Source organism: Stegostoma tigrinum, chromosome 43, assembly GCF_030684315.1.
Source record: "Stegostoma tigrinum isolate sSteTig4 chromosome 43, sSteTig4.hap1, whole genome shotgun sequence".
Classification (NCBI taxonomy): Eukaryota; Metazoa; Chordata; class Chondrichthyes; order Orectolobiformes; family Stegostomatidae; genus Stegostoma; species Stegostoma tigrinum.
Genome location: NC_081396.1, coordinates 6662121 through 6681090, shown reverse-complemented (window position 1 = coordinate 6681090; position 18970 = coordinate 6662121). Strand labels below are relative to the sequence as shown.

Below are 18970 nucleotides of genomic sequence, written 5' to 3'. Positions count from 1 at the left end.
AGCCTGACTCGACTGAGGATTGCTGACAACTGTGACAAATTTCCTGCCTTTTATGTCAAGGCAGGACAGAAGTAATGACCATGTTTGACCAGAGGGAACAAAAACACCATAAAAACAAGGCAAGGCGGGGATGCTGCGTTCATTCAGGGAGGCTCAGATTGAATGAGTGCCAGCAACACAATTAAAAAGGTCTAATACATAACCCACAGTTTCGTGGATGAGGATTTAGGAGGCATGGCTAGTATGTTTGTGGGTGACCCAAGATTGGACAGTGAGGAAGGTTATCCAAGATTACAGAAGTGTCTTGATCGATTGGGTCAATCGACTGAAGGGGGGCAGGTGGAGTTTAATCTGGGTAGGTGTGAGATGTTGCATTTTGGTAACGAACATAAAAGCAAGACACATACACTTAAAATTAGGGCCTTGGGTAGTGTTGTAGAACAGAAAGACCTAGGGGGTTCAGGTACATAATGCTTTGAAGTTTGTGTCACATGTCGACAGTGGAGTGGGGGGGGGGGCGTTCAGAGCGCTTGCCTTCATTGCTCAGACCCTTCAAGTGTAGGGGTTGGGGACGTCACGTTGAGGTTGTACTGGGACGTTAGCCAGGCCTCTTCTGGAGCGCTGTGTCCCGTTCCACTCTCCCTGTTACAGGAAAGGGTGTTACTGAGCCGGAGAGGGGTTCGGGAGAGATTTCCCGGGGCTTTGCTGGGTGTGGAGGGTTCGAGTTATGAGGAGGGGCTGGGACTTTTTTCACTGGAGTGCAGGAGGCTGAGGGTTTGACCCTTCTCGAGGTTTATAAAATCACAAGGGACATCATTTCTCTAGGGTGGGGAGTTTCAAAACTATTTTTAAGGTGAGGGGGGAATGATTTAAAAGGGACCTGAGGGGTAACTATTTCACACAGAGGTTGGGGAAAGCAGCTTCCAGAGGAAGTGATGGGTGTGGGGACAGTTACAGCGTTTTAAAGGACATTTAGATAAGTTCATGGATAGGGAAAGTTTGGAGGGATATGGGCCAGGAGCAGACAGGTGGGACTAGGTTATGGAGGCAACAAGGGCCAAAGGATCTGTTTCCATAACTCTATGGCCAGAGTCATGAATCTAAATATCAGAGATTTCAAGGGTATGAGGTGTGATTTGGCAATGATAGATCGGGAAACTTTGCTAGAAGGGTCAAAAGTGGACAGGCACTAGCCAACATTTGAGGAAAGTATGCATGATTTCCAACAATTGTTCAGTTCTGATGCAAACAGTAAGTGACTCAGCCATGGCTAACAAAAGAAATTTGAGCCAGTATTAGATTCAAAGAGGAGACGTGTAAAGTTTCCAGAAAAAGCAGGTAGCCTGAGGACTGGGAGCATTTCAGAATTCTGCCAACTGTGGACAAAACGATTGATCCAAAAGGGGAACAATAGAGTATGAGGGGGCACCTGCAGTGAACATAAAAACTGACTGTGAAAGCTTCTGTGGTTGTTCGAAAAGATCGGTCAGGACAAATTTTAGGTTCCTTACAGCCAGAAAGAGGGAAATTATAATGGAGAATAAATAAATGGTAGAAGAATTGAACTGTGTACTTTACTTCTGTCTTCACAAGTAACCTCCCAGAAATGTTCGGGGAGCGAGGGGCCAGAATTGAAGGAATTTAGTTTCAGTAAGAGAATGGTACTGGTGAAATTTACAGGGTCAAAGACTGACAAGTCCCCAGGGCTCGGTAATCTCCATCCCAGAGTGAAAAAGGTGTTTGCCCTGGAAATATTGTACGCATTAGTGGGTCTTCCAAATTTCTGCAGCGCTTCCTGCGGATTGGAGGCTGGCAAATGTAGGTCCCTGTTTAGAAAGGGAAGGACAAAATGATTGGAAAATGGCAGGCCATGTTAACCCAGCGGGGAAAAATTAGACTTTTATCATGACAGAACATTAGGGAGATTAGACGACAGTGTGGGCTTCTGAAGGGTAGATCACGCTTCACAAATCCACTAACGCTGTAACGAGTAGAATAGAGAAGGGAGAACCAGTGGATGTGGTATATTTGGATTTGCAGAAGAATTTTGAGAAGTGGTTAGCGGGTCAAATTAAAGCTCATGGAACGAAGGGGCAGTATATCGACATGGAGTGAGAGTTGGCCAACAGACAGGAATAAATGGGTGGGTTCTCTGAGCAGTAAGCGAAGCCTCGCAGGGTACCACAACGCTCCAAGGCCTGGGTCCCAGCTATCCTCGCTACAATTAAATACACCCTGCGTGAGAATACTTTTTCCAAGTTCGGCCATGACCCAGAAACTGGGTGGGATTATGAGTTGTGAGGGAGGGGGCTGTGGTCCGTTCGTACACACAACACTCTTCAGTGTGAGAGCAGAAAGGTGGAGGATTATCTCTCCGGGGACACGCTGGAATGTGCTGGGTGCACACAGGGATCTGGGTGTCCTTGTACACCAGTCAACGTAAGGAGAACATTCAGCAAGCAGTTACAAAGGTAAACGGGGCTTTCGTTGCGAGAGGATGAGAATTCAGAAGCAGGGATGTCTTTTCTGCAGCCCTATAAGGCCTTGGTAAGACTGCAGCTGGAGTATCGTGTACAGTTCTGCTGTCCCTACCTCACGGAGGATAGACCTGCCGTAGAGAGAGTGCAGCAGGGGTTCAAGAAGATGATACTGGGGATGGAGGGACTGTAACTCGAGGAGAGACTGTGTCTGTACTCATCAAAGTTTAGAAGAAAACACAGGATTCTTTGAGGGGGGGAGCCTGACAGGGGGAGATGGGGAGGGGTTGTTACCCCCCTGTGTGGGAGAGTCTAGGACCCAGAGGGGGCATCATCTCAGAGTGGGGGGGTCGCCCACTAAGACGGAAAACGGGGAGGGACTTCTCCTCTCTCCAGGTGGGGGGGGGGGGGGTGAATCTGTGTGAGTCTTTACTGCCGGGGGGAGGGGGAGGTGCTGGCGAGGCCGGGTCATCGAGGGTATTGAAGGCCGAGATAGAGAGGGATTATTAATCGCGAAGGGAATCCAGGGGGGCAAAAGGCAGGAAAGCGTGAGTCGAGGATGATCAGATCAGCCCACGATCCCAGTGAATGGCGGGGCAGAGTTGATGGGCTGAACGGCCTACGTTCTCTAGCCTTTGTGGTTTCTCCATTTTCTCATTGGGTAGGATAAAAAGGTGAACGGTCGTGAGGCAGATTTGTTCCATCTACAAGGTGCTCAAAGGAAGACAACGCCCACCGCCCCCCCCAACATGGCCCACTACTCAAATGGAGCATCACGCTCCCGAGGTGGAGATAGACCTTCGTCTGATTCAGGTTCTAACTGTTCCAGGTCCACACGGCTCTCCCAGCGAGAGAGAGTTCAGTGAAACAGACACAGGCTGGTCTACGCACATGTCCTCTTCCCTTCCAACTCACTGCACACGGTAGGTGGAGAAGCCTCGTGGACCCCAAACTCTTGTTCCTCTCTCCACAGACACAGCCCGACCTGCTGAGTTTTCCCAGCCATTCCTGCTTTTCTTGTTTCCGATTTCCAGTCTCTGTGGGTTTTTCTCAGGGGGGGGGGTCTTTTCCCTGGCTGCAGGCCAGCAAGATGTCATCTGGATATAACTGGAGTTAATGACGCGTAATTACTCTGTTTGTTTGTTCCCTTATCTCACGTGGGTGCACTCAGGGGAGCTTAGTCTATAACATCTCGCGCACAAGGGAGGGGTGGGGGGGGGGCGGGTTTGCAGAAACAAAATCCTGCAAGATAACCGGCCCATTTCTAGTCTCACTCTTGCTCCATCTCTTTCTCTTCCCCTCTGTTTCTGACCGTCTCCTCATCTCTTTCATTTTTCTCTCTCCCTCTTCAATCTCTTTCTCTCTCCCTGCCTCACCATCTTCCCTACCCTTTTCTCTATCATTCACTCTCCAGTGGCACTGGGGGGGGGGAAGAGACAGAGAAAGGGGGTGCGGCACAGAATGACACATCCGGCCACGAACTGGAAACAGCAGGGAGATGGAGAGGTAGGTGGCAGGAGAGCTGATCAAAAGGGAGACAGAGACACTGAAGGAGCAAGTGATGAAGACTGCCCAAGGAGGGGCATTATATTCCAAGCCCATTTGCGGCTCCTATTCCCAAAACCTCTGCCAATGCCCCTGTTTCTGTCCATTGTTTTCCTATTTCCTAGCATGTCCTCCCATGCTACCCCCCAACCCGTATCCCGCTGCCTCTAGCATGCTCTCTCCCTCAATCTCACCAACCCCCACTCCATCCCTCTCCCTTGGCACCTACTGATCTCTATCATTCTCTCCCTCTCTGGGGGCAGTGAGTGGGGGGTGATACACTGAGGATCATACACTGAGGAAGGGGAAGAGATGGAAGCAGAGAAAGACAGACAGAGAGAAGGTTGGGGGGGCGGGGAGATGGTGCGCTGCCAACCAGCCTCCATAAAATCGAAGCTGCGCCAAGTCACACTTGCCTGGCGACAAAAGCCTTCCTTATCAGCAGATAGGAAGGTCAACCCAGTCTGGAAGGAGGCCTGCCAAAACCACAAGAAAACGGGAGGCTAGAAACCTCAGGGGTGTTGGGAGGGGAAGCAAGCTTGAAACATTTGCTGAGAAGGCGAAGAGGAGGACAGACACACACACACACACAGAGGGAAATTCCACCGACTGCTGAGGAGACCGAGAGACGTCAATATACTTCAGAGGGACAGGCAGGGGAGCTCTCATCACTGGCTGTTCGTCCTCGGCAGAAGATCTTCTCTCTTCGGCCAGGACCGAGCTCCCTCATCCTCCACCTCCTCTCCCCACAACCTTTCTCCTGCTCCACCTCCTCTTCTCTCTCATCTTCTTCCTCCCTCCCCTCCCACTTCCCCAACACCCTCACCTACCCCGTTCCCCATCCTTCCTCCCTCCTCCCTATCCCTCTCTCCCGAAGGTGCTGACAGCTGACTCCCAGGTGGATTCCCCTGTCCCTGCCCCAACCCCTATTTCCTTGACCCTTATCCCCTGCACCCGGCCCCCGACCCACTGACCCTGTCCCCACTGAACCCCTGGCCCTGACCCCAGTCCCCCCGATCTCTGCCCTTTTGTCCCCCACCTCCTTGACCACATCCCCACTGACCCCCTGATTCCATCCCCACTAATCCCCTGACCCCAGTCCCCCTGACGCCTTGTCCCTTCCACACGGACCCTATCTCCATTGATCCCCCTGACCCCAGTCCCTCTTGACCCCATCTCCATTGACCCCGTGACCCCATCCCCACTAACCCCCCCCGACCCAATCCCCATTGACCCACTGACCCCGGTCCCTCTTGACCACATCCCATTGACCCCTGACCCCAGCCTCTTGACCCCATCTGCACTGACCCTTGACCCCAGTCCCCCGACACTATCTCCACTGACCCCCTTCCCACTGAACATTCCCCCCTCGCCCCGATTCCATATCCATTGACCTCCTGACCCCCGTCCCACTTGACCCCATGACCACAGTCCCTCTCGACCACATCCCCATTGACCCCGTGACCCCAGTCCCTCTTGACCCCATCCCCATTGACCCCGTGACCCCAGTCCCTCTTGACCACATCCCCATTGACCCCCTTGATCCAGCCCATTGACCTCATCCCCACTGACCCCCTGACCCCAGCCCATTGACCACCTGACCCCCGTCCCCGTTGACCCCTGCCCCTTGACCCCGATGTGGGAGACCCTGTTGAGGGACGGGGTGAAACAGCTGCGGCTGCGGAGCCTGGACTTTACCGACCTGTGGGAGGAGGAGGATGTGGGGGTGATGGAGGGCCCGGGCCCGGCCCCTCCCCCCGGGGTCAGCAGCCCCCCTCCCCCACCCCCACCCCCGGCCCCGGCCCGGCCTCGGCCCCAGGCTCCGCCGGGCCCACCCCGCACCGTCCGCCTCTTCTGGAACAGCCTCCGGGACCTCCCGCTCCTGCCCCGGTGCGGCCACTTCGGACCCCGGACCATCTGGGCCTCCCTGGAGCCGGTGGCCGTCGACGACGCCGCCCTCCGCCGCCTGTTCGCCAGCAAGAGCGGCGCCGGCGGCCTCCAGGTGAGCGGGAAATCTAATGCCTCCCCTCCTCCAAAATGGTCCGCACCGGACACACCCCGCTGCCGCCTCCGAATGGAAGAGTCGGCCGGCATCCTAAACGAAAAGGATCTCCCACCGGATACGGAGATGGGGGGAATTCTCTTATCCCTGGGGGGGGTGAATGGACTCCCCTGGTAACCCCCATCTCCGACTCCTGATGGAAGAGTCGGCGGGCAGTTTGAACGGAAGGGATCTTCCATTGGACTCGGGAGTAGGGGGGTGTGGTTAGGGAAGGCGGGTGTAATGGCATGGTCAGTGGACAGCTCCCAAGCAGTGGCTTAGTGGTAACGTCGTTGGGTTTGGGACCCCGTGGGCGCCCTTCACTCCCCCACTTCAGGGGTTCGAATCCCGCCGGGGCCACTGGTGGAATTTTAATATTCCCGACAAATAAACCCGGGGATCGAAGTCTGGTCATGGTCACCGTGACCGTGGGAAGAGACAGAAATTTCTGGGGTGTGGGGTGGGGAGAAAAAAGATGGTGGTGGTGGTGGGTTGGGAAAACAGTACAGCAGTAGAGATGGGAGCCTGACGAGAAGGAAGACGAGGAAGGGAAAGACGGTGGCGCTCGCGGCGCCCGGCGAGCCGGGTTCGATTCGGCCCTCGGTCTGCGTGCGGGGCCGGAGCGTTCTCGCTTCCCGCCCCCACCCCCTCCCCCCGCCACCCACAACCCCAACCCCGCGCCTGCGTGGGTTTCCTCCCGCCTTCGGGTTAAGGCGGGTTGGCCGTGCGGAGAAGCGGGGACGAGGCAGGGGAATTTGGTCCGGCTGGGATGCGCTTTGGACGGTTGCTGTGGACTTGACGGGCCGAATGGCCTGCTTCCAGCACTGTGGCCGGGGGGTGGGGGGGGGGGTTGACATTGGACAGGCAAAGGGGTTGAATAATGGCCACCCCTAGGAGAATGAGTAGCTATGAATGGGGACTGTTGGTCGCTAGCAAGAGGGTCATCTGTAATAGCAACCCATGTGGTAACAAGGCTGAGGTGGGGTCCGGGTAAGGGCATGGGGCGGGTTGCTGCAGGGTCCCCAGGCTGGAAGTGACGGGCTGTTCTCCCAGCTTCCCCGAAGCGTTGACCCCATCAATGACAGAGATAACATGGCTGGAGGCTGCAGGGTCCCCAGGCTGGAAGTGAGGGGCTGTTCTCCCAGCTTCCCCGAAGCGTTGACCCCATCAATGACAGAGATAACACGGCTGGAGGAGTGCAACAGGGCCAGAGGCAACATTAGAGGGGAAGGAAGGCAGGCCGTTCATGGGGAGCGGCCAGGATTCTCCGGGGGAGTCGCTACAAGTAAAACTTGCCCAAACCTGTTGCCCATGGTCGGGTCTATTGAGGCATTTAAAACTCCAGCCCTTTAAATCTTCGGTTGGTGGCGGGGTGGGGGGGGGGGGGGTGCGGAACCAGCGTTTTAAAGAAGGGGAATGACTTGCCTGTTCTCACTCGACTGAGAATTCCCTTTACCGGGGTTTGAATGTTTCACAAGGAGCCGTTATCACCCTGGGATGCCTTCCATCTCACAACACCCCAGTGTTTCCTTGCCACACAATACCGTTTCGGGTCGGGACCCGTTCTTCAGAGGCCTCCCTGCTCCTCTGGTGCTGCCCACCAACCCTCCTCCGCGCCGTGCTATCCCGGGCTCTCCAGCGTTCCTGCCGTCTCGGAGACCAGGGAACGGGGTGGTATGTCGGAGCGGCAGGCAGCCGGGAGCTCGGGGGTCTCTCTTGCGGGGGGGAGGGCCACCCAGCCTAGCGCTTCGTTTTCCCCGGCCTAGGGGAGACCGCGCGGCGAAGGCAGTGGGACCAGATTCTGGGCAGTGCACGCGGGGTCCCTGGACGGAGGCGGGAGTTACACCGTCTGCCGTGGGGTCGGGAGGGGGGTTTAAAAACTGCATGGATACCCCTTTTTATACGGGGGAGCAGGGTGGGAAAGGAGGTCTACCGTCTTTACCCCAGTCTGGCCCAACTCCAGACTCCAGACCCTGAACGGAGGGTGTTGAGGGGCTCGGGCAGGCTGGCACTGAGGGTGGGGGGGTGGGCACAGCAAGATCCCACAGGCAGTGACCGCAGCAAAGATGGCAGATTGTCTAGTTTGGCGCACTCTGTCTGCGTGAGGCGGGGGGTCTTTCTCTCTCGGTGTGTGGGGGGTGGGATGTGTTCTGTGCCCCCCCGGTATCGTTGTGACTGAGACCCCGGCCTTGTCTCTCTCTCTCTGGTGCAGCCTCCGTGCCCCGGGAGGAAGCAGGAGCTGACCGTCCTGGGCCTGATGAGGAGCAACGCCATCAACATTGGCCTGACCGCTCTGCCTGCCCCTCACGTCGTCCAGGCCGCTCTTCTCAGCTTTGACCAGTGCGTCCTCGAGAAAGACGCCATTGAGGTGAGTCAGCGAGGCGCGCCTGCGCGGAATGCCTCTGCCAGGGCCACATTTGCAGCCCCCCAACCATTGAGTTACGGCCCCCGCGCTGCCAGACGCAGGCCCAGGGAAGCTTCACCAGGACGCCGCCCGGTCTGGAGGGCACTGGCTGTGAAAAGAGACTCAAAAGGAGAGGCGGATGCTGACACGAGACCCGACAGAGGTCGACAACATTACTAGAGGCGCAGGGAGGGCGGACGGTCAGATGCTTTTTCCTGGGGTTGACGTTTCAGCTACAAGGGGGGACGCAGATTGAAGGTGAGTGGGGGCAAGGTTTTAAGGGAGATGTGTGAGGGGAAGTGCAGAGAGTGGTGGCAGCCAGGAATGCACTGCCAGACAACAGGGTGGGAGCAGGCGTGTTCCTGACATTTAAGAAGCATCTGGATGGTTCCATGGATCAGGAGGGAGTAGAGGGATAGAGACCGAATAAGGGCAGGAGGGTTGTTTTCTCAGCTCAGTCAGGGCATGATGATCAGCACAGGCTTGGAGGGCCGAAGGGCCTGTTCCTGTGCAGTGTTTCTCCTTTGTGTTCTTTTTTCGTTCAGATGTGTGTGTGCGCACATGTGTGTAAGTGTGTGTGAGCGTGTATGTGATTCTGTGTGTGTGTGGTTGCGCGTGTATGCGTCTGTGTGAGTGTGTGTGTGTGTGTGAGTATGTGAGAGTGTGTGTCGGTGTGTGTCTGCATCTGTGTGTGAGTATGTGAGAGTGGGTGGCTGTGTTTGTGTGCGTCTGTGTGTGAGTATGTCAGTGTGTGTGTGTGTGTGTGCGCCTGTGTGTGTGTCTGCGAGTGTGTGTGCACGCGCGCGTCTGTGTGAGTGTGTGCGTCCATGTGAGTGTGTATGTGAGTATGTGAGAGTGTGTGTCTGCATGTGTGTCTGTGTGTGTGCACGCCTGTGTGTGTGCATGCGTCTGTGTGTGTGTGTATGTGAGAGTGTGTGGCTGTGTGTGTGTGAGTATGTGAGAGTGTGTGTCGGTGTGTGTGTGCATCTGTGTGTGAGTATGTGAGGGTGTGTGGCTGTGTTTGTGTGCATCTGTGTGTGAGTGAGTATGTCAGAGTGTGTGTGTGTGTGTGTGTGTGTGTGTGTGTGTGTGTGCGCGTCTGCGAGTGTGTGTGCGCGCGCGTCTGTGTGTGTGCTTCCATATGAGTGTGTATGTGTGTGAGTGAGTGTGTGTGTGTGTGAGTATGTGAGAGTGTGTGTCTGCATGTGTCTCTGTGTGTGTGCACGCGTCTGTGTGTGTGTGCGTCTATGTGAGTGTGAGTGAGTGTGTGTGAGTGTGTGTATGAGTGAGTGTGTGTGTGTGTGAGTATGTGAGAGTGTGTGTGATTATGTGAGAGTACGTGACTGCGTGTGTGCGCACCTGTGTGTGTGTGCACGCGCACGTCTATGTGAGTGTGTATGTGTGTGTCGGTGTGAGTGTGTGTGCATGTGTGTGAGTATGGGAGAGTGTGTGAGCGCCTGTGTGTGTGCACATATGTGTGCATGTGTGTGCGTGAACGCATTTGTGTGTGTGCATCTGTGTGAATGTGTGTGTGTCTGCGTGTGTGTGTGCGCGCCTGTGTGTATGCGTCTGTGTGAGTGTGTGTGTGTGACTATGTGAGTGTGTGCGTCTGTGTCTGTGTGAGTGAGTGTGTGTGTCTGTGTGAGTATGTGAGAGTGTGCGTCTGCGTGTGTGTCTGTGTGTGTGTGTGAGAGTGTGTGTGAGCGTGTGTGTGAGTATGTGAGTGTGTGAGAGTGTGTGTATGTGTATGTGTGAGAGAGTGTGTGAGCGTGTGAGAGAGTGTATATGTGTGATTGTGTGTGTGTATGAGTAGGGCAGACAGAGAGAGTGTGTGTGAGTGCGTGTGTGTGAATGCGTGTGTGTGAGTGCGCGTGAGTTTGTGAGCATGTGTGTGTGAGTGTGTGTGCGTGAGTGTGTGTGTGTGTGTGTCGGTGTGATTGTGTGTGCGTGTGTGTGAGTATGTGAGAGTGTGTGCGTGAACACATTTGTGTGTGCATCTATGTGAACGTGTGTGAGAGTATGTGTCTGCGTGTGTATGTGTGCGCGTGCCTGTGTGTGTGCGTCTGTGTAAGTGTGTGTGTGTGACTATGTGAGTGGGTGTGTCTGTGTCTGTGTGAGTGAGTGTGTGTGTCTGTGTGAGTACGTGAGAGTGTGTGTCTGCGTGTGTGTCTATGTGAGAGTGTGAGTGTGTGTGAGTATGTGTGAGTATGTGTGAGTGTGTGTGAGTATGTGTGTGTGTGAGTATGTGTGTGAGAGTGTGTGTGAGCATGTGAGTGTGTAAGAGAGTGTATATGTGATTGTGTGTGTGTGTGTATGAGTAGGGCAGATAGAGAGAGAGTGTGTGTGTGAGTGCATGTGTGTGAGTGCTTGTGTGTGTGAGTGCGCGTGTGTGTGTGTTTGTGAGCGTGTGCGAGTGTGTGAGCGTGTCTGTGTGTGTGTGAGAGAGTGTGTGTGTGTGCGAGAGACAGTGTGTGTGTGAGAGTGTGAGAGAGAGTGTGTGTGTGAGAGAGAGAGAGAGAGAGAGAGAGTGTGTGTGTGTGTGTGTGTGTGTGTGAGAGACAGTGTGTGTGTGAGTGTGTGCGTGTGTGTGTGTGAGAGAGTGTATGTGTGTGATTGTGTGTGTGTGTGTGTGTATGAGTGAGGCAGACAGAGAGCGAGTGTGTGAGTGTGTGTGAGTGTGCGCATGTGTGAGTGTGTGCGTGTACGTGAGTGTGTGTGAGAGTGTGTGTGTGTGAGTGTGTGTGAGAGAGAGTATGTGAGTATGTGTGTGTGAGAGTGTATGTGTGAGAGAGAGTGTGTGTGTGTGTGTGAGAGTGTATGCGAGTGTGAGACAGTGTATGTGTGTGTGTATGAGTGAGTCAGACAGAGAGCGAGTGTGAGTGTGTATGTGTGTGCGTGAGAGTGTGTGTGTGTGAGAGTGTATGTGCATGATTGTGTGTATGTGTGAATGTGTGTGTGTATGAGTGAGGCAGACAGAGAGCGAGTGTGAGTGCGTGTGTGCGCGTGTGTGTGTGTTTGTGAGCGTGTGTGTGAGTGTGTGTGAGAGAGAGAGCGTGTGTGTGTGCGAGTGAGTGTGTGTGTGAGAGAGAGAGAGTGTGTGAGAGTGTGGGTGTGTGTGAGTGTGGGTGTGTGAGAGTGTGTGTGTGTGTGTGTGTGTGTGTGTGTGAGAGAGAGAGAGTGTGTGTGAGTGTGGGTGTGTGAGAGTGTGTGTGTGTGTGTGAGCTGGTGTGTGTGTGAGAGTGTGAGTGAGTTTGCTCGGTGCCCCCTCATGCTCTGTGCACATGCCAGTAACGTGAATGGCAGCTTTGTGTCATTTCGAGGCGGATGATCTCCTGCTCCAACACCCTCAGCCCTCACACACACACACACACACTCACATACACACACTCACACACACGCTCTCACACATACACTCACACACACTGTCTCTCTCTCTCTCACACACACACACCACACACACATACACACCACACACACACTCTCACACACACACTCTCTCAAACTCACACACACACACACTCACACACTCTCTCTCTCACACACACACTCACACACACACACTCTCTCTCTATCTCTCTCTCTCACACACACTCACACACTCTCTCTCACACACTCACACACACACACACACACACACACACACACACACACACACACACACACACACACACACACACACACACACACACACACACTCTCTCTCTCTCTCTAACACACACAGCCTTTTGATCCAACTCTCCCTGGGCAGACCTTCACCTGCTCTATGCCCCTCACCATTTTATAAACCTCTGTAAGGGTCACCCTCTCATGCTCCAAGGAAAACAGTCCCAGCCTCTCCCTGTAGCTCAAACCCTCTGTTCCCGGCAACATCCCGGTAAATCTCTCCCGGACCCCTCTCCAGTCAGTAACACCCTTCCCTGTAACAGGGAGACCGGGACAGGACACAGCGCTCCAGGAGAGGCCTCACCGACGTGACGTCCCCAACCCCTACACTCGAAAGGTCTGAGTGATGAAGGCGAGCGCCCTGTCTCCCTGTCACACACAAACCTCAATAAATTATGTACCTGTCCCCTAGGCCTCTCTGTTCTACAGCACCACCCAAGGCCCTACCATTAACTGTATGAGTCCTGCCCTTGTTTGCTTCACCAAAATGCAACCCCTCGCATTTATCCAAATAAAACTCCATCTGCCACTCCCAGCCCATGGACCCAATAGATCAAGATCCCCGTGTTATCACTGTCCATTGAGTCACCAATTTTGATGCTTGCTCATGCCAGGTGCGGGCATGTATTCATCTGCAGAGATTCGCCTGTTAACGCTGGATGTGGGCTTAGAGGTGTGAGACTGAGAAAGTCAATAAACTATCTGCCATCGGAAAGACCCATCAGTGTTGACTTCAGTATCACCACGAGGGTTTGAATCGTTGTGGGTGGGGGGGTATGTGGTGCTCCAGCTGGATTTTCCCACTTAAACCAACCAGGAGTAACAGTTGGCATCAGACCCTGGTCTGAGGTTGCCCCCCTACCCAGGGGTCAGTTTTTGTCCGTCGGGAGGAATGGCCAGCCCTGCTCGTAGGAGATCAGCGACTTTCCCCACTCTGCTGGCTCAGGGCCACCATTTTTTCCCCGTGACTCGCACTCGCTCTATCCCTGCGCCGACCACCCCCCCCCCCACCCCGCCAGACCAGTCTCCTCCCATTGAGGCTCAAGGTCCACCGTCAACACCTTCCCTTGCTCGCCCACCCCAGCCCCGTGCAACTCGGTGCCACCATCTGCACCAATAACAGCGCCAGCCACTGTCACCCCCATTAATACCTTCCCCTCTCTCCCTCTGAAATTCCCACACTGGGGAAAACAGCCCCAAAAGCACCGAACGTAGAACCCACAACATACAACACAGAGCGCACACCACAGAGCGCACACCACAGGACGCACAGCACAGAGCGCACACCACAGAATGCACACCACAGGACGCACACTACAGGCAGCACACCACAGAGCGCACACCACAGAGCGCACACCACAGAGCGCACACCACAGAATGCACACCACAGGACGCACACTACAGGCAGCACACCACAGGACGCACACCACAGAGCGCACACCACAGAGCGCACACCACAGGACGCACACTACAGGCAGCACACTACAGGCAGCACACCACAGGACGCACACTACAGAGCGCACACCACAGGACGCACACTACAGAGCGCACACCACAGGACGCACACTACAGAGCGCACACTACAGAGCGCACACCACAGGACGCACACTACAGGCAGCACACCACAGGACGCACACTACAGAGCGCACACCACAGAGCGCACACCACAGAGCGCACACCACAGAGCGCACACCACAGGACGCACACTACAGAGTGCACAGCACAGAGCGCACACCACAGAGCGCACACCACAGAAATAGAAAACAGAGAACAGAGCAAAGAGAGTGTCAAGATGCCCTGACTGAGAGCTGCATCCTGTCACAGAAGATCTTTCCTGCCTTTGTGTCCACACGAAATGACAAGGGACGAAGGTGGTAATGTGAGCCTGCGATCTCAAGGACATGGAGGACGTGGGGGAAGGCAAAGCAATAACAGAGAGAGGGGTAGAAACAGGCTGGTGTGGTGTGAGGTGTAGGGCTGAAGGGGATCGGAGACCGGAAGTGAGCAGCAGCTGGGAAACGTGGCTGGAAGGTGCTCTGCAGTGTCGGTCTCGCTCCACTCCCTGACAGACTGGGCCCACAAATCTTCATGGAGCCCAGCTCGCCGGGCCGCGTTTCAGCAAGTAACCTGCCGCTCCCTCCGCAGAGGCTCCTGACAATGGTCCCCACAGACGAAGAGCTGGAGAAAATCCGTGAGGCACAGCAGGCCAACCCCAGCCAGAGGCTAGGCAACGCAGAGCAATTCCTGCTCACACTGGCATCAGTGAGCGAGCTGCAGGCCAGGTTACAGCTGTGGGCCTTCAAAACAGAGTATGAGAGCCGGGAAAAGGTGAGAAGCATGGGGTGGACGCGAGAGTGTTACAGTGAGGGGTGTGGGGTATAGGGGAGAGTGTTACAGTGAGGGGTGTGGGGTATAGGGGAGTGTGTTACAGTGAGGGATGTGGGGTATAGGGGAGAGTGTTACAGTGAGGGGTGTGGGGTATAGGGGAGAGTGTTACAGTGAGGGGTGTGGGGTATAGGGGAGTGTGTGACAGTGATGGGGTAAATGGGAGGTTGTACAGGGAGCGGGTACAGGGAGCGGGTGCAGGGAGCGGGTACAGGGAGCGGGCACAGTGAGCGGGCGCAGGGAGCGGGTGCAGGGAGCGGGTACAGTGAGCGGGTGCAGGGAGCGGGTGCAGGGAGCGGGTACAGGGAGCGGGTACAGTGAGCGGGTGCAGGGAGCGGGTACAGGGAGCGGATACAGGGAGCGGGTACATGGAGCGGGTGCAGGGAGCGGGTACAGGGAGCGGGTACAGGGAGCGGGTGCAGGGAGCGGGTACAGGGAGGCGGTACAGGGAGCGGGTGCAGGGAGCGGGTACAGGGAGCGGGTGCAGGGAGGGGGTACAGGGAGCGGGCACAGTGAGCGGGCGCAGGGAGCGGGTACATGGAGCGGGTACAGGGAGCGGGTACAGGGAGCGGGCACAGTGAGCGGGCGCAGGGAGCGGGTACATGGAGCGGGTACAGGGAGCGGGTTCAGTGAGCGGGTGCAGGGAGTGGGTACAGGTAGCGGATACAGGGAGCGGGTACATGGAGCGGGTGCAGGGAGCGGGTACAGGGAGCGGGTGCAGGGAGCGGGTACAGGGAGGGGGTACAGGGAGCGGGTGCAGGGAGCGGGTACAGGGAGCGGGTGCAGGGAGGGGGTACAGGGAGCGGGTGCAGGGAGCGGGTACAGGGAGCGGGTGCAGGGAGGGGGTACAGGGAGCGGGCACAGTCTGCGGGCGCAGGGAGCGGGTACATGGAGCGGGTACATGGAGCGGGTACAGGGAGCGGGCACAGTGAGCGGGCGCAGGGAGCGGGTACATGGAGCGGGTACAGGGAGCGGGTACAGGGAGCGGGCGCAGGGAGCGGGTACAGGGAGCGGGCGCAGCGAGCGGGTGCAGGGAGCCGGTACAGGGAGCCGGCGCAGGGAGCGGGTACAGGGAGCGGGCGCAGCGAGCAGGCGCCGGGAGCGGGTACAGGGAGCGGGCGCAGGGAGCGGGTACAGGGAGCGGGCGCAGCAAGCGGGTGCAGTGAGCGGGTCCAGGGAGCGGGTACAGGGAGCGGATACAGGGAGCGGATACAGGGAGCGGGCGCAGGGAGCGGGTACAGGGAGCGGGTACAGGGAGCGGGTGCAGGGAGCGGGCGCAGGGAGTGGGCGCAGCGAGCAGGTGCAGGGAGCCGGTACAGGGAGCCGGCGCAGGGAGCGGGTACATGGAGCGGGTACAGGGAGTGGGTACAGGGAGCGGGCGCAGCAAGCGGGTGCAGGGAGCGGGTGCAGTGAGCGGGTACAGGGAGCGGGCACAGGGAGCGGGCGCAGGGAGCGGGTCCAGGGAGCGGGTACAGGGAGCGGGCGCAGGGAGCGGGTACAGGGAGCGGGTACAGGGAGCGGGTACAGGGAGCGGGTACAGGGAGCGGGTGCAGGGAGCGGGCGCAGGGAGTGGGTACAGGGAGCGGGTACAGGGAGGGGGCGCAGGGAGCGGGTACAGGGAGCGGGTACAGGGAGGGGGCGCAGCGAGCGGCCGCAGGGAGCGGGTACAGGGAGGGGGTACAGGGTGCGGGCGCAGGGAGCGGGCGCAGGGAGCGGGTACAGGGAGCGGGTACAGGGAGCGGGCACAGGGAGCGGGTCCAGGGAGCGGGTACAGGGAGTGGGTACAGGGAGCGGGTACAGGGAGCGGGTACAGGGAGCGGGTACAGGGAGTGGGTACAGGGAGCGGGTAGAGGGAGCGGGTAGAGGGAGGGGGTACAGGGAGTGGGTACAGGGAGCGGGTACAGGGAGCGGATACAGGGAGCGGGTACAGGGAGCGGGTCCAGGGAGCGGGTCCAGGGAGCGGGTACAGGGAGCGGGTACAGGGAGCGGGTAGAGGGAGCGGGTACAGGGAGGGGGTACAGGGAGCGGGCACTGACATGTCCCTGTGTTGTACCCAGGACATTGCGGTCCCTCTCTTTGACCTGAAGGTGGCGATGGAGCAGCTCGTGGCCAACAAAACCTTCCGCTGTGTCTTAGCGACTCTCCTGGCCATCGGCAACTTCCTCAACGCTGCACACGTAAGGCCCCCCCTCACTCCCCCCGACACTGCACTCTCCCCCCGCCATCACACACTCCCACCCGCCTCCCCCTGCCATCACACACTCCCCCTGCCTCCCCCCGACACTGCTCTCTCCCCCCGCCATCACACACACCCCCTGCCTCTCCCTGACACTGCACTCTCCCCCCGCCATCACACACTCCCCCTGCCTCCTTCTGACACTGCACTCTCCCCCCGCCATCACACACTCCCACCCGCCTCCCCCCGACACTGCACTCTCCCCCCGCCATCACACAGTCCCGCTGCCTCCCCCCGACACTGTGCATTCTCCCCCCATCACACACTCCCCCTGCCTCCCCCCGACACTGCACTCTCCCCCACCATCACACACTCCCCCTGCCTCCCCCCAACACTGCACTCTTCCCCCACCATCACACACTCCCCCTGCCTCCCCCTGACACTGCACTCTCCCCCCCATCACACACTCCCCCGCCTCCCACCGACACTGCACTCTCCCCCCCCATTATGCACTCCCCATTCCTCCCCCCGACACTGCACTCTCTCCCCCCGACACTGCACTCTCCCCCCGTCACACACTCCCCCCGCCTCCCCCCGACACTGCACTCTCCCCCCGCCTCCCCCCGACACTGCACTCTCCCCCCGCCATCACACACTCCCACCCGCCTCCCCCTGCCATCACACACTCCCCCTGCCTCCCCCCGACACTGCTCTCTCCCCCCGCCATCACACACACCCCCTGCCTCCCCCCGACACTGCTCTCTCCCCCCGCCATTACACACTGGCCCTGCCTCTCCCTGACACTGCACTCTCCCCCCGCCATCACACACTCCCCCTGCCTCCTTCTGACACTGCACTCTCCCCCCGCCATCACACACTCCCACCCGCCTCCCCCCGACACTGCACTCTCCCCCCGCCATCACACAGTCCCGCTGCCTCCCCCCGACACTGTGCATTCTCCCCCCATCACACACTCCCCCTGCCTCCCCCCGACACTGCACTCTCCCCCACCATCACACACTCCCCCTGCCTCCCCCCAACACTGCACTCTTCCCCCACCATCACACACTCCCCCTGCCTCCCCCTGACACTGCACTCTCCCCCCCCATCACACACTCCCCCGCCTCCCACCGACACTGCACTCTCCCCCCCCATTATGCACTCCCCGTGCCTCCCCCCGACACTGCACTGACCACCCCCTCATCACCCACTCCCAGGGACAGGGACAGCACAGGGTTAGAGACAGGGTAAAGCTCCCTCTACACTGTTCCACCTCCCCAATCAAACACTCCCTGGGACAGGGACAGCACGGGGTTAGATACAGGGTAAAGCTCCCCTACATTGCCACCCACCATCTCACACTGCCAGGGACAGCACGGGGTTAGATACAGGGTAAAGCTCCCTCTCCACTGTCGTCCCCCCACATCACACACTCCCAGGGACAGGGACAGCACGGGGTTAGATTCACAGTAAAGCTCCCTCTACACTGTGTGTAGGTCAGTGAATGCTGTTGGGATCTTGCTGCCCAGTCTCTGTGCAGCAGCTTGTGTATACCCCACCCACCCCCCCCCCCACACCCCCGTGCTGCCCCGGTCCCCCCCGCCCCCCTCACGGTCGCACTTACAGAAATGCTCGTGCTTGCTCTCCTGTTGCCTGCAGGCTAAGGGTTTCGAGCTGAGCTACCTGGAGAAGGTGCCTGGGGTTAAAGACACAGTTCACAGGCAGTCCCTGCTGCACCATGCCTGCTCCATCATCACCGAGAGCTTTCCCGACACCACCGACCTGTACTCGGAGATCACTGCGGTTACACGCTCAGCCAAGGTATCATCGTCTTCGCTCTGTCCCTTCTCTCTGTCTTCATCGCTCCGTCTTCTCCCATCCCGCTCTGTCTCTACAATCATCTCTCTCTCCCGGACCTTCGTCCTTCCCGGTTTATCTCTCTGTTGCTTTCTCTCTGTCTCATTGCCAGTCTCAGCCTCTGTCTGACCTCTCTCCTTCTCTCACCGCTCTTTTTCTCTCTGTGTCTCTTTCCCTCTGTCGTTCTTCCTCTCTCTCTCTCTCCACCTCTCTCTGTTCCTTTCTCTCTCTCTCTGTTCCTTTCTCTCCCTCTCTCTGCCTCATTCTCCCAACAGTCTCCTTTCCCACTCTGTATTTCTCCCTCTCTCTCTGTTCATTTCTCTCCTTCTCTCTCCGTTCCTTTCTCTCCTTCTCTCTCTCTCTGCCTCATTCTCCCAACAGTTTCCTTTCCCTCTCTCTCTCTGTTCATTTCTCTCCTCTCT

The 18970-nt window shown here is 57.5% G+C and overlaps 1 protein-coding gene across 1 annotated transcript in view; it reads left to right on the top strand.

Moving 5' to 3' along the window:
- The first annotated feature begins 5658 nt into the window (after positions 1 to 5658).
- Positions 5659 to 18970, top strand: part of LOC125450520 (FH1/FH2 domain-containing protein 3) — a 32937-nt gene continuing 19625 nt past the window's right edge. Inside the window, exons 1-5 of the mRNA XM_059641822.1 lie at positions 5659 to 6024; positions 8276 to 8431; positions 14276 to 14458; positions 16573 to 16692; positions 18351 to 18512. Coding sequence (XP_059497805.1) covers positions 5659 to 6024; positions 8276 to 8431; positions 14276 to 14458; positions 16573 to 16692; positions 18351 to 18512 — 987 coding nt within the window. The remainder of the gene's footprint in view (positions 6025 to 8275; positions 8432 to 14275; positions 14459 to 16572; positions 16693 to 18350; positions 18513 to 18970) is intronic.